Here is a 15,016-nt window from a genome sequence, read left to right on the forward strand (position 1 = left end):
AAAACTAATAAAATATTATATTAACACAGGTTTGGTCAGCAGATTGCCGGACGCTACCTAATCTACTGAAAACCACCATAGGGAAAGCTCACATGTACCAAATAACATTATCCAAAATTATTTGGGCTTTACGATGGCCGATCACCCACTGAGAAATCCATAAATGGCAGACCCCAGTGTGTCTTTGAGGCCAATTGGCTAGTGATTTACTACACAGATGTATATCATGAATACAAAAACCAGACACCTGCAGAATGCAAACAAACAATCCCAAAGAGGCAAAGTTTGTACAACTGTTTATTGTCAAAAAAAATATTTTGATTCCAAGCAGGTATCTTATTGTGAGGAGGACCCATAGACATCATTGCATGTCTTACAAAATCTAATTGGAATAATCTGTGTAAATCATCCAAGCCCCAGCAGAAAAAAATGAATCATACAGCCACATAATGTAGCAGTCTCACACTCCCACTGACTGCATAAATAGACCTGATACCAAAAAAGAGACTGTGCAGTAACGATTAGAACATTAAAGATTCTGCACACACCCATGGCTAGTCACTCGCACAACAGAAAATGAATTATTGATTCAATTAAACAGAAAAAACTAATATTTTACAAAATATTTCAATAGAAAAACATTTTTCTGAGCCTCAGCAAAGCCATATGTGCACAATCACCAGCTGGCCATGCTCACAAGGAACCAATCAGCCCTTTCTATCTGGAGCGGGGAGGTGTTGACAGTCTAGAATGGGTGGTGCAAGAGTCTGGGACATTTGCAGTAGAAGGGAGAAAAAAAAAACCTGCTACTACCCTGACTGTCCATTTAACAAAACCAGTCTCCTTTTCTACAGCTGAACATAAAACTCAGGGAACACTGAACAAAATAAAGAAAAATTAAAATAACTTTAAGACTTGAGATGCAGGTTGTTGATGCAATGACTACACACATTTTTATGCAATTCAAATATGTACAACATATACTTGTCTGTACCAACAATGCTGTGGGTCTACATTCCTAAGATCGCAGCTCCCATGGTCTGTGGTTGTCTTCCGAATGGGTCATTGATTGCTGAGTGCTAATCAGGCTCACCTCTTCCGCAGACATCAAGGAGGAGAATTAATGCTATGAAATCATAACCCATCCGCTTGGTAAATTAAATGTCTTACGTGAACAAAGCTTTGAGTAAAGATGGGTAGACAGGCTAGAAGCTATTTTCCCTCCTTACTGAGATCAGTCCGCCTCCAACCAGCAACTGAGATATGGAAATCCATCAGCAACCAACACTGAATGGATATGCAAACTATGGTTCAACATATAGCAAAATTATGTTTTGTTGACTTTTGCCAGGTTTAGGACAAACCAAAAGTGGGGTTTGATGAGACATCCCATATGACTGGTTCACTTCAGTCAATCGAATTGGAGGGTGATTAATAATGGCAGTGCCAGATACAGTTCAAAGAAACTTAAAGCACACCAGTGCAAGAAAGCTCACCATTTCCTTTTGCCAAAAATCTCAATTTCTTCTCGCAATACATATTCCCTCCCTACTTCTACTCTTCTCTGTTCTTCATACTTTGTCACAGCTACTTTGCATAAAATACCCATTACAGTTTACTTAAGCTTTGGCAGTTCAATAAAATGTTTTCATGCTACCTCGATACCGTGAGGCATCAATGAACCAAAGGCAAATCCGCATCAGATGTTAGACCAGTACATTCAATGGCTGCTACAAGATGTGCGTAGGTCACGGTCTTCCAGTTGCAGCTGACAGGATATTACATTCAAGGAACCATGGGTATAATCAGCTGAGCAATGTAAGGTTATACTTAAGGGACATACTCGGGCAAGCATATGCAACAGGACTGGCAAGCATATGCAACATTGTGTTCCCATCGGATTAGAGGCATTCTTTATCACATTCGCTGCTCACAATCACTTGACTAATTATCGGTTTATGTTGGCAGTCTTATTTGACACTGATTAGTCTTGAGTTCCTTGGCACTACACACCCCTTAGAGTGAACGCTTCTGCATAGGTGATAAATCAAATCATTAGGCTTTGCTAGGGGTGTATGAAGTGAGGATACTGATTAGGGCGTGTCAAATGCTCTAGTTTGCTATACATGTCTGTATAGCATAGTTACATCACAAGACAGAAGTCTTGTCTGGACCTGTAAAATTGCAACATCATACTCAACAAAACTGACAACTTGCTCTTCCTACTTGCTCCCTGGGACAAGACTTTGACACAGACGCAATCAAGTACAAGACCTCCATAAGCTTGAATAATTCCTACCAAAAACAGCTCATTTGGTGAACATCTCACAGTATCCCTGTTTACTTCTTTGTTGCAATGAAGAGCATAAGGACTATCCGCCTTCCAGTGTTCTCACTGAAATCTGGTCAAGTGCAAAAAAAAAAAGTGATGCTAGGGAACAGATCCATTTAGGAATTTCTACTGAACATCCTGCTGTGCAGGAGACCAACCACATTGCATAATTAGTTTATCCAGCAAGTCTCATTTTTGGTATCCAACTGGCATGAATTCTGAAACCTTGCATTATTTGACTAAAACCTTATTTGTGTCTACAAAGTTATACCCTTAATTGAGTGTTACAAAACTAAAATCTTAGAGCCCTTCCTGTCCTGCACTACATCAGCTTAGGGGGATCAATTTGAACCACTGACATTTGTAACCATATTAACGCTCAAAGCTAAACAATCCAGCAAGTAAAAAAATTCACTCCTGGGAGGGATGGAGGAAAATATCCTCCACTATAAGCAGCGCCCACTGCATTAGGAAGAGGAAATGGCAGCAAGTCCGGAAAAGGAAACACTAGGCGCTCACTTTTTTGACAATGGATTGTAGTGAACCAGCTCTAAATTATTTGTGGTTGCTGCACGCATTAATAAGAAAAAAAAGGATGAGCCAGGTCGTCAACAAGCTAAGGGTTTACCTCGTTACCACTGATAAATTATTTTAAAGGTGTTAAGTGTGCAGCTGTATTTCATGCCTTGCTATCGGTCTGAAAGCTTGCCTGATGAACAGCTGCAAGCCATTCTTATAAATGACTTCAGTGTTATTTGGGGGAATATCATTTGCAGTGAGGTGAGGGTGAATGTGTTAGGATTGAATATCATGGACATGTAGTCTTTGGAGAAATCGCTCTGCTTCAAGCATGGAGTCACTTTCCTGTTGATGAATTTGCTCCACTGGAAGATGATCTGTAGACAAAGCTAACTTTATTTCCAGTTGTTTGAAGTAACAGAGCATCCAAGCCTGCACTTTAATGTGTAGAAAGCAGCCTTATTGATGCTGTAGTGGTCTACTGTCATGAGTAAATTACTTCTAGCTTCTCATACAGTGCTGGCGACCTCAGGAATTCCACATACAGAATACACCACAGGGAAAGCACAGCTAACCCTAAAACGAACATAAAAAGCAGTCTTTATTGTAGAAGACTTTTGACGCTTCAGCCAGTAATGGAGGGAAGATCAAAGGAAATGCTGTATTACCCCCAAAACCACCTACTATATCATGGTTATTGAGCCTATGCCTCTTCTCACCTGCACTCTAAGGGACTTTACTTTCTTGCTAACAGGAAACAATGCAACAAAGTGCCTTGCCAAGTTCAAATTTAGAGCCCAAGCAAACAGAACAAAAAACAACAAAGATGGCATTGTGGCACTGAATCAGCCCAGTGAGAATTTCACAGACAGCAAATACCAGGTCCTCTGGAACAGGTAGGTTCCCCACAAACAAACCCTGTCAGAATAAACAAAATAAATTAAGTGAAACTGTGAAGGAGGAGCATTCTCTTATTGCGCACTTCAGTTTTAATCCTCCTCCATCCAAGCTTTTACTCTTCAGTCGACCAATTATGCCAGGCGGCAAAAGCAAGAGCAAACGTGTGACAATCCAGAGAATGGTGGAGGGGGGGTTCAAGCCCAGGCCCATCGAGCACACGTGCTCACTCCATGGCTTCCGGGAGCACATCGAGGCTGGCTGCAGTCTGTGCCTTGCACCGGACTCTCCTTGGAGGAGAAGGGTTTGGGGAGGGGTGTTTTGGTGGCAGGGACACACAGAGTCCATCCGTAGTCTTTCACTCCGGTGCCCACTAGCTGATTTTCTGAATGAGCTTGTCATCTGACAGGCAGTACAGGCTGTTGATGGAAAGGTCTGAAATGAAGCTCTCACAGGCTGAGCGAGTAATCTGTTTGCAGCCACGAAGGTCAATGAGGTTGATATTGGGGATTCGTCTAAGGAACAGCAGGCATTGATCTGTCATCTTATTGCAGCCTGTTTGGAAAGAAGAGAACAAGAGGTTAAGAACACGAAAAAACTGTTTGGAGCAGATGAACAAGTTACTTACTTTTGGTAATGTGCTTTATGGAGACTGCTGTATGTAACCATATAGACCGTACCTTTCTAAATATCCAAGATGCCAGACTGGATATGCAAAGTTTCTACAACAGATCCTGTGCTCTGGCAGGTTGTGGCATCAAACCGTGGAGATTTCACCCCGCATCCAGAATTAAAGACCCTAAGCGGACTATAGGTGTCAACCCTGTGCACCGATGCCCTACACTTGATGAACAAACTATGGCTCGTATTGGAGCAACTGGATTATCAATTATAAAGTACCTTCATTGAAGGAAGAATCCATCTAATCTGGGTAATCAAAGCACAAAAGAATATTGTAACAGCCAAATATTAATCTACATAACTAATGGGCCATGAGTATGGAGCCACTAAAGGTAGGGGGGGGGGGGGGGGGGGCGGTGGGAGGGGGGTCACAGTCTACAACCAGGTTTACTGTTCATGTCTATGGAAAAGCGGAATGATCAAAGATTCATTAATCTGCAGAAATTATGAAACTAATGAAATCAGACTGAACCAAGTTCTGTATGATCACTTGGGGTGCCAGTGTACAGCATGCATGTGCTACCCAGCTGGAGGCTTTAAGAACAAGAAGCCTCAGAACCAAGGCACTAGCCTGACATCAGGACCGGGGAACAGGGGTCGCCACCATTGCAAAGGCAGGGGGGTGGGGGGACGCCTAAGGTAAAACAAACTGGTGGAACAAAAATGTGGTGGACAAAAAATGGGACGTAGTAACCGCAATCATCAACCTGAATTACCCACTGGTCCGAAGTAACTGCATGCTGCCTGGTAGAAAAAAATCAAAATCTGCCCTTACTGATTTCATATGACCATGGTAGGGGAAACCGAAACAGTCTGCTGTGAATGTAGCTGGTGAGGATTGCCGATCTAAAGGTGTCCACAGCTTTTGCCACCACCAATTCCAGCCACAATGTTGGCAGGCTTTATTCAACGTGTCTGAAGTCAAGACCCCTGTAGTGTCCCCGAAACGTCCGTACTACTGATATTTAGCACCAGCAGTAGCCAGCCTGTCTTTAAAACTCTCTTGTTGCAAATACACCTTCAAACTGAAGAGCCTGTCTCTGTCCATCAACGATGCTTGGAGATCTCCAGAGGACCTGGGTGCAATGAACCAAAGCATATTGTCGAACAAGGATGCCAGTGCCCATAGTGCCGCTGACAGTCTAGTGTCCAGACCAGTTTTAAGGATGCATTGCAATATACAGGCATCATGTAGGGGTTGAATAAAGGAAGACCTTAAGACCCCAGTGTAGGAAGCTGGCTCTGTATATACTATACCAAAATTAGGTATAGAGTCCAGTGGAACCCCGAAGGTAGGCAGAGGTGAAATAAGATAGCACCTTATTCTCTATTTGTGGTAGAGTGGGCGAGCAGCAAGGCTTTATCAGAAAGTAGTGTTAATCATTTATTGTTAACACTCACGCAAGAAATTACGTCACACACTTAAAGACTGAACTCAGACCAATTTGGTTTGTATAAAAATATTTAGTTATTGTATTTCTAGAACCTAGCTAGGCCTGGTGCAGGTAAGCGAAATAATACTTTGTAGGTATTTTGCAGTTGAAATACAATTGAAATGCAGTTGGATGCAATGAATAAATTACTTACCTTCGGTAACGATATATCTGTAAGAGACATTACTTATGGATTCCTTACTTTAGAATTACCATCAGGCATCAGACTGTATCCAGAGAACTTTTCTTCAGCAGTACCCCTGCACGTCTGTAGGTGGTGTCGGCCAACTCCGCATTCGTCGTCGTGATCGCCAGAATGACTTTGCGGTATCTACTTAGACGCCACCCCTGCACGCAGACATAAGTTCTTTACACGACATTCCACAATAGAAGCACAGAGCCCTGCAAGACACTGACCAATGGGGCATAAAACTAGGTCCCTGAAGGGGAGTCACTCACTCTAGAAGTCAGTTTGCAGAAAGGAGAGGATGGGTGGGGCAGTAAGGTATCCATAACTAATATATGTCTCTTACAGAAACATCGTTATCGAAGGTAAGTAACTTGTTTATCTGAAAGACTATTCGTTATGGATTCCTTACCTTAGAATAGATACCCTAGTAATACAATACTAACCTCAGAGGTGGTTCTGCGAACCAAGTTCACACCAGGAAGTCTTGAACAGAGCGACCAAAGGAAACAGTCTCTTCGGACTTGGCTGTCCAGGCAGTAATGTTTGGTGAAATTGTGCAAAGAAGTCCACGTGGCTGCCTGGCAGATGTCATGAAGGGGGCTCCACGTCCCAAATCAGTAGTTGCTGCCGTCGCCCTGGTGGAATGGGCGCGTAACCCTACTGGAGGTTCCCTTTTCACCAAGTATTAACAAAATTTAATGCAAAGAACGACTCAGGGAGAGATGGTTCAGTTTTGCACGGCCCAACCTTTCTTGGCGCCCACATAGCCAACAAAGAGCTGATTATCGACTCGGAATGGTTTTGTGCGATCCAGGTAAAATTAGAGCGCACGTTTTGGATCCGGACAGTGGAGCCTCTCCTCTTTAGAAGGCTGCGGGGGGCAAAAAGAAGGTGGGCAAAGTGATGGTCTGTCCTATGTGGAAAGAGGTAACCACTTTGCGAAGAAAAGAAGGTAGAGTTCAGAGAACAACCTTGTCCAGATGAACAGCAAGGAAAGGTGGCTTAGAAAAAAAGAGTTTTGAAGCTCACTCACCCTGCGAGCACAGGTGATGGCAACCAGAAAAACAGTCTTTAAGGTCAGCTGCTTATACCCATGTATCTCCGTTCAGAATGGCTACCCTGTACTACATGTTGATTTCGGTTGCCCACTTCCAACTAATTCAGGAATTTGTGGTAACCCCCTCGTTGGAAAGTGATCATGCAAACTTAACATGCAAGGTTTTATCAAAGCATAGTTTCAGGCCAAAATTGACCTAATTGGGAAAGACTCAACATTGGAGCCAATTAGAAAACTACACTGGACACAGGACCAACAAGAGGCAATTGAAGATAAGGTGCTCAACTTTTTGGAAAACTTTAATCTAGAGCCTAGCAACCAGCTGACACCACCACAGTGGGAACAGGTAGCGGAGGCACTTAAAAAAAATCTATCTGTAAAGAGTGCTAAATATTCAAACAATTATTGCTCATCTGTACCTCACCATAGCGACCTCAAGCTCAGCATACAGAGTATCAAAAATAAACTAAATATCTTATTGCGTAAAAGCACATATACTAGCCTGGACTATGAGTCTCTACGTAGGAAGATTTCGACCACCCATAAAGAGTATAGGATATTAAGGTTTAAAGAAGAACAGTGCCTGACACTTGCCCATGAAATCATAAAATCAAAAGAGATTTTGGAATTGGGTAAACAAGGCTACTAGACAAGGCCAATCATCCACGATAATTAATGTCTTCCCATCTGAATGGGAGGCCCACATCGAAACTCTACGTTAAGCTTGGCAAAAATAATTGGTGTGACTATTATTGCTCCATCCGTTTGAATCCCCTCGCTGGTAGCTCATTACCTATTAAGGTTACCCCAAGTCAAGTTACCCTTATTATAAAACGAATACGGCCAGGAGGGGTCCCTGGCCCAAATTGGCTACCAACTAAGGTATACAAAGCCTCGACTTACAAGTGGGCAGCGCTTTTGGCTCCTCTATTTGAGACATGTAGAATAGGTGGTTCCATTCCAGATTCGTGGTGTGGCTCTCCTCGTCCCTATCCACAAAAAAGGTCGCAATCTAATCCTGATAACGGATGATTGCACTCCTCGATGTTGATGGAAAGGCCTATGCAAGCGTCTTACTTCAAGAACTGACCAGCTGGGTGGAAGATCACAAATTAATACCTTACACACAAATTGGCTTTTAAAAGGGCTGCCACATTGAGGACAATCTGATTTGCTTAGCCCATATGATCGAGGTCACACTTGCAAGGAAAGGAATATGCTACTTACCAGTATGCATCTGTTCTTGGCATGTAGGGCTGCTGACATTCATATCTGTGCATAGATCGCCGCCTAGTGTTGGGTCTGGATGATTGCACATTGTTGTCCTGGAAGAGTCTTCCAAGTATCACGAGATAGGTGGCTCCTCCCTTGGACTACAGTGCGCATGGGCATCCTCTGAAATAGGGTTGCCTTTGTGTTGCGGTGAGAAAGCACCAAACAACTGTTTTATTTTGCGAAATGCCTTAGTTCTATCTATATGTGAGAGAAGTGTGGCTCAGGGGTTAGAGGCGGCAGACCTGGAGCTTGAGTTCGGCCCGGGACCAGGGTTCAATTCCCCGCCTCGGCGGGTCTTGGGCTTAAAAAATTTCACGGACTCGATAATTCTCGCTCCGGTGCCTTCTCGACTCACGGGTTCACACTCTGCGACTCTGGGCAATAGCTTGCTTAATCTCCACAACGGCCCCTCGCGGTGGGATGCCTGGCTTTCACCTTGTGGACACCCTGCCAGGGCATCTCACAGGGGAATACCAGGACGGGTTCCCTAAGCAAGCGCTGAGATGCCCCAGGGTAAGTCGTGCGCTATATAAATCTCATTCATTTCATTTCATTTCATATAGTATTTTGACATCTAGAGTATGTAAGGCCCTTTCAGCAACTGTGTGGATTTTGAAAGAACACTGGCAGTTCTATTGTTTGATTTATATGAAAATGGGATACCACTTTTGGCATGAATGTAGGGTTTGTTTTGAGAACTACTCTATTGGCATGTACTTGAATTGAATAGTTAGGGCTTGCAGCTCACTAACTCTTGTAAGTGAATTAATGGCAATAAGGAAAGCCACCTTCCAAGTAAGAAATTGTAGTTCGCCTGAGTGTAGTAGTTTAAAAGGTGGTCCCATAAGTCTGGTTAAAACTATGTTTAGATTCCAGACTGGTGAAGGTGGGTGCCTTGGGGGAATTACTCGTTTACGTCCCTCCATAAATGCTTTAATTGCTGGCACTCTAAACAGTGAAAGGTGTTGCCTGTTTTGGAGATATGCTGCTAACGCAGCTAAATGTATCCTGATGGATGAGTAGGCTAAATTGTAACGCTGTAGGTGCAAGAGATAGCAAATGTTCTGTGTAGAAGCATCTAATGGGTTAATATCGTTGTTACTGCAGTAAATGACGAAACGTTTCCACTTTGCTGCATAACATGCCCTGGTAGTGTTTTTCTTGCCTCCTTGATAATATTCATGCAGTCTGGAGGCAAGTTCAGGTATCCAAACTCTAGGATTTCAGGAGCCAGATCGCCTGATTTAGCTGTTGCGGATCTGGGTGTTGGATTTCTCCATGGCTCTGAGTTAGAAGATTGTGTGTGAGTCGCAGTCTTTGATGAGGCACCACTGACAGTTCTAGGAAGGTTGTGTACCATGGTTCCCTCGGCCATGTGGGAGCAACTAGGATTAGAGTCAGTGAATGTTGGTGCATTTCTTGTGCCACTAGCGGTAATATTGGAGCTGGGGGAAAAGCGTACGCAAATTTGCCTGACCAGTTCATCCATATCGCATTAGCCTGCGGATGTGGGAACCTGGCGGCAAAGTACTGGCATTTTGCGTTTGCTTGTGGCAAACAGATCTATTTCCGGTTGTCCCCACTGCCGGAAGAATGGTTGGAGAACATTGGGGTGAATCTCCCATTCGTGCATCTGTTGACTGTGCCTGCTGAGCAGGTCGGCTATGTTTTTGTCTGGGAGGTGTTCTGCCATGAGAAACATGTTCCTCTGAAGAGCCCATTTCCACACACTTTGAGCTAGATGCGACAGTTGTGGGGAATTTGTTCCTCCCTATTTTTGAATATCATACATAGCGGTCATGTCCTTCCGGATCAACACAGTCTTGTTGCATAAATGTTTTTTGAACGCTTTTAGGGCTAGAAAGACCGCCATCAACTCTAGTAGGTTGATGTGCATCTTCTTCTGTTGTGTAGTCCATAGACCCTGGACTGTGTAATGCAGGACATGGGCTCCCCAGCCTATCAGGGATGCGTCCGTCGTTATCACTATTTGTGGGACAGGCTCCTGGAACAGTCGTCCTTTGCAAAGGTTTTGTGGATTCCACCAATGCAGAGAGTTGTATGCCCGACTGGTCACCAACACTAGGTCTTTTAATTGTCCCCCGAGGCTGGTTCCACTGCCTTGCTAGGCACTCCTGTAGCGGACGCATGTGTAGTCTGGCATGAGGGACTATGAATATGCACAAGGCCATCATGCCTATTAGTTGCATGAACACTCGAGCTGGCAATGAGTGTTGTGGTCTGAACCTTTGGATTAACGTTTGCATTCCGTTGATACGTGCTGTGTTTGGATATGCCTTTGCTGCTAGTCTATCTATTGTAGCTCCCAGGTACTGTTGTACGTTGGAGGGTTGTAGGTGTGACTTTGGGTAGTTCAGCGAGAAACCTAGATTGTGCAGGAGATGAATGGTTTTTGACATGTGGCTGGCATATTGCTGGGCCGATAGCGCTTGTATTAGCCAATCGTCCAGATATGGGTACACATGAATGTGTTGTCTCCTGAGATGCGCCGCCACTGTTGCTAGGCATTTTGTGAAAACCCGTGGAACTGTTACACCGAATGGTAGGACTTTGAACTGGTAGTGTTGTCCTTGGATTGTAAACCGGAGATACTTTCTGTGAGCAGGGTGTATTGGTATATGAAAGTATGCGTCTTTGAGGTCTAGAGTTGCTAGGAAGTCTCCCTGCCGCAGCAGTGGTAAGACTTGTTGCAGAGTGAGCATGTGAAAATGCTCTGATAAAATGTACTGGTTGAGGGGCCTGAGGTCCAATATTGGTCTGAGAGACCCGTCCTTTTTGGGAATGAGGAAGTATAGTGAGTATACTCCTGTTCCTTGATGTTTTAATGGGACTGGTTCTATGGCCCCCTTTTGCAGCATACTGATGACCTCTTGCTGCAATAATGTTATATGGTCCTTTGACATTGGACGGTGTACGGGTGGTATGTTGGGTGGTGTGGATGGGAGTTCTAGGCAATAGCCATGTTGGATAATTTGCCTGACCCAAATGTCTGTAGTGATGTTTAGCCAGACTGGTAGGAACTGTTGTAGTCTTCCCCCGACTGCTGTTGTATGGTCTGGGGGTAGTGCCAAGAAGTCACTGTTTGGTATTAGTGGAGGATCTATTGGTATTGGCTCCACGCCCTCTGCCCTTGTTATTTCCTCGGTATACATCACGATTAGTGTTTTGATTGTATGTGGATTGCCTATTACTTTTGTATGTGGAGGATTGCTGCAATGTATTACCTCACACTCCTCCTCTGTAGTTGAAGCGACGAAAGGAGCTTCTGTGTTGTTGTGACTGAAGAGCCCCCATTGACTTTGCAGTCTGTGTCCTTTTTCATTTTGTCCAGAATTGAGTCAACTGCTTGACCAAATAAAAAATCAGGATTGATTGGCTGGTTAAGAATTGTGGTCTGGACCTCACTCTTAAATCCAGATACGCGAAGCCATGCGTGTCTCCTAAGTAGTACGCTTGTGTTGATAGATCTGGCAGCTGTGTCTGCCGTGTCTAGAGCACAATTAATGGAGGCATTGGTAATGAAATTTCCCTCCTGTACAAGTTCATCGGCCTGCTGTTTGAAGGGCTCAGGTAAGTGTTGGAGAAGTGTTTCTAAGCTGTCATAGCGCGCTCTGTCGTATCTAGCCAACAAGGCTTGGGTATTGGCAATTCTCCACGAGTTTGCTGCTTGAGCTGAGATACTCTTGCCTGATGCTTCTAAAATCTTTGACTCCTTATCAGGAGGAGGAGCCTCTCCAGTAGTTTGAGAATTAGCAAGCTTACGTGCGTTGGACTACCAATGAGTCTAAAGGCAATTGTCCCCTGATGTAAGTAGGGTCTCATGGTGCAGCCCTATACTTTTTTTCAATTCTAGGGTTGATGACACGTGCCCTAGCAGTGTCTTTGAATATGTAATTTGTGTGCTTTAGGACCCCTTTTAACATGGGCAGTGTCTTGACACTTTTTTCTGATGTTGCAAGCGTATCAAACAAAGTCTTCCTCTATAGGATCTGCATGCATTTCTACATTATGGTAGAGCGCTGCTCTATCTATTAATGAGTTGAATGCCACCGTGTCTTCTGTAGGTGATGGTCTAGCTGGGTATGTGGGTGTGTCTATAATGGGTTGAGCCTCATCACGGTCTGGGTCATCCCCTCATGGTTGTGAGTTGGGGTCTACATCTGGGTTTTGTGGATATTTAAAATTAGCATCTGTGTCCTGATCAGCATATATGTCCTGATCTACATCTGGCTCGTAGTCGGAGCGTGTAGGTGAGTATGGTGAATGTGGAGTAGTAGGCATAGCTGGAGAGATAGGCTCGAAAAGAATAGGAGAGTTTGCACAGTCTCTTTTCTTTTTGAGTGGAATAGTAGAAAAGTCTTCAGCAGGGGCTGGTCTTTTCTTCCTTTTGTTAACAGCCACTTTACCAGTATTTGGGTCAATATATAGTTTAGACTGATCTTCTGTAGAGGGGTCTGGATGGATGATGATCTCTTCCACAGTCTTTTGCCTTGGCGCCGATGTTTTCGGTTTGTCCTTTCTCGGTTCGACCGGTTTCGGCGCCTGGATCAGCTTTTGAGGCTTTATGGGCAGTGTCTGTCTGATAGGTTTTGTCGGTGCGACGGATTTCACAGGTTGCACCACTGTTTTTGGGCCGTTTGGTTTTGTTGGTTCGATAACCTTTATCTGGTGTTTCGGCTTGTTAGGCTGTAGAGGTGTCCTCGGAGCCTGTGGCTTCGGCTCGATGCCCTTCTTCGATCAATGGCCTTCGGCTCTACTGTTTTCGGTTGGTCTACTTTTGGTTTTGCTTTCGGTTCGACAACGGTTTAGGGCGTAGGCCTTTGGGTTTTGCAGACAACCTTTGGTCCCTTTTCGGCTGTCAAACTGGATTTGTTCGAGTCGATGGACCTTGGCTTTGAAGGTTTATATGGAACGCTGGCCTTCGGCTTGGCGCCCTTTGTGTTTATCACCTTCGGTTCGACGACGTTCGGTCCGAAGACTGTCGTGTCGATTACTTTGTTTCGATTGAACCGCTCTTGGATTACGTGTCTCAGAAGGCTCTTACTGTATATTTTTAGCTGGGCTGTATTGCGGGGCTATAGAATCAGTGTTTCGATCTTGGCTAAGGCCTGTTGGCGATGCCTCGACCTGAGTCTCTGATAATGGCGTAGTGTGCGTGTGGGGCGGTGTACTCATGGTTCGCCCCCCGTTGTCATCGGAGTCGTCTTCGACAGCTACGATGTCTTGGTCGTACTCCTCGACCTCGACGATTTGTTCTTCCTCGTCGATATAATAGTCAGAGTCGTGCTCGGAGTCTTGATCCTCTTCTTGATCAGAGTCTTCGACGTCCCCTAGTTCTTCCTCGTCGAAGACCATATCGGGCTCCGGTGCCGACCTCTGCATCTCTTGCCTTGCCGCCTGCCGATTACGGATCGTCATCTTGGACCGGAATTGGGCACAAGCGAGTCAATCGCTTTCATTAGGATCTGGCGATAAACATTTGTTGCATACAGGATGCTTATCTGTATGCGGAAACTTTGAGTTGCACTGCGGGCAATATTTGAATTAACTTCGTTCCATTGACCGTCGGTCCACATGGCGTCAAGAAGGCCAAACGGCCTGATTCGACGACCCGAGTGCAAGTAGATTGTGAAGAAGCTTTTCGGTACCGATCGAAAATACAGACGAATCCGAAGGCCTTTTGGCCTTTTAGATAGGTTTATTTCGATTCCGAACTTGGAGTACAGGAAAGTGCATCCGAACCCGATGGCGGAAAAAAACCAATCTAAGGATGGAGAGGATGCCCATGCGCACTGTAGTCCAAGGGAGGAGCCACCTATCTCGTGATACTTCGAAGACTCTTCCAGGACAACAATGTGCAATCATCCGGACCCAACACTAGGCGGCGATCTATGCACAGATATGTATTCAGCAGCCTACATGCCTCGAACATCGTTGTTTCTGGGATTTATCGATTTCCAAAAGGCATTTGACAGCGTTGATCGTCCCAAGCTCTGGGAGAAATTGTTCAAATATGGCATTCCCCCGACCTTATTGAACGCTCTCATCTCTCTGTATTCTGATACTTGGGTCAAAATAAAAATCTCAGCTGGCTGGTCTACAACCAATAAAATCATGACCAACAAAAGCCTAAAGCAGGGAGGCATTTTTGGGTCCTCTACTTTTTAATTTGTATCTTGCAGACCTTCCAGAGTGGCTGACCCGCTCCCATGATACTTCACCGAGCCAGACATGAACTTGCTTTTTTTCTCTTAAATTGAGCACTGGAAGTTTATTTTTATCTTCTAGCTTTGTATGAATTGTGCAAATAAATATATCTATCTATCTATCTTTAAGGTCAAGAGTCTGAGAGGACAATTATGTGGCAGCTCAAAGAAAGTGCATATAAGATAAGTCAGAACAAGGTTCAAGTCCCACTGGGGCATTACGAAAGGAATAGGAGAAAACAGGCGAGTAATGCCTTTAAGGGAACGATTTACAATAGGGGACTTGAAAAGAGAAGGCTGATCAGGAAGGTGAAGAAAGGCCGAAATATAGCCCTTGAGGGTGCCCAGAGCAAAGCCCTGGTGGGCTATTGACAGTAGAAAGAGGAGAACCACAGAAAGGGGGCA

General features: G+C 44.5%; 1 protein-coding gene across 3 annotated transcripts in view; it reads right to left on the minus strand.

Annotated features, from left to right (window-relative positions):
• Positions 1-284: 284 nt before the first annotated feature.
• Positions 285-15,016, minus strand: part of KDM2A (lysine demethylase 2A) — a 939,997-nt gene continuing 925,265 nt past the window's right edge. For all 3 annotated transcript variants that reach the window (XM_086953271.1, XM_086953272.1, XM_086953273.1), the window contains one exon: positions 285-4,303. In XM_086953271.1, the coding sequence (XP_086809397.1) occupies positions 4,122-4,303 (182 nt within the window). In that variant the 3' untranslated portion in view covers positions 285-4,121. The remainder of the gene's footprint in view (positions 4,304-15,016) is intronic.

The sequence above is a fragment of the Lissotriton vulgaris genome, chromosome 1_2, assembly GCF_964263255.1.
Source record: "Lissotriton vulgaris chromosome 1_2, aLisVul1.2, whole genome shotgun sequence".
NCBI classification, from domain to species: Eukaryota; Metazoa; Chordata; class Amphibia; order Caudata; family Salamandridae; genus Lissotriton; species Lissotriton vulgaris.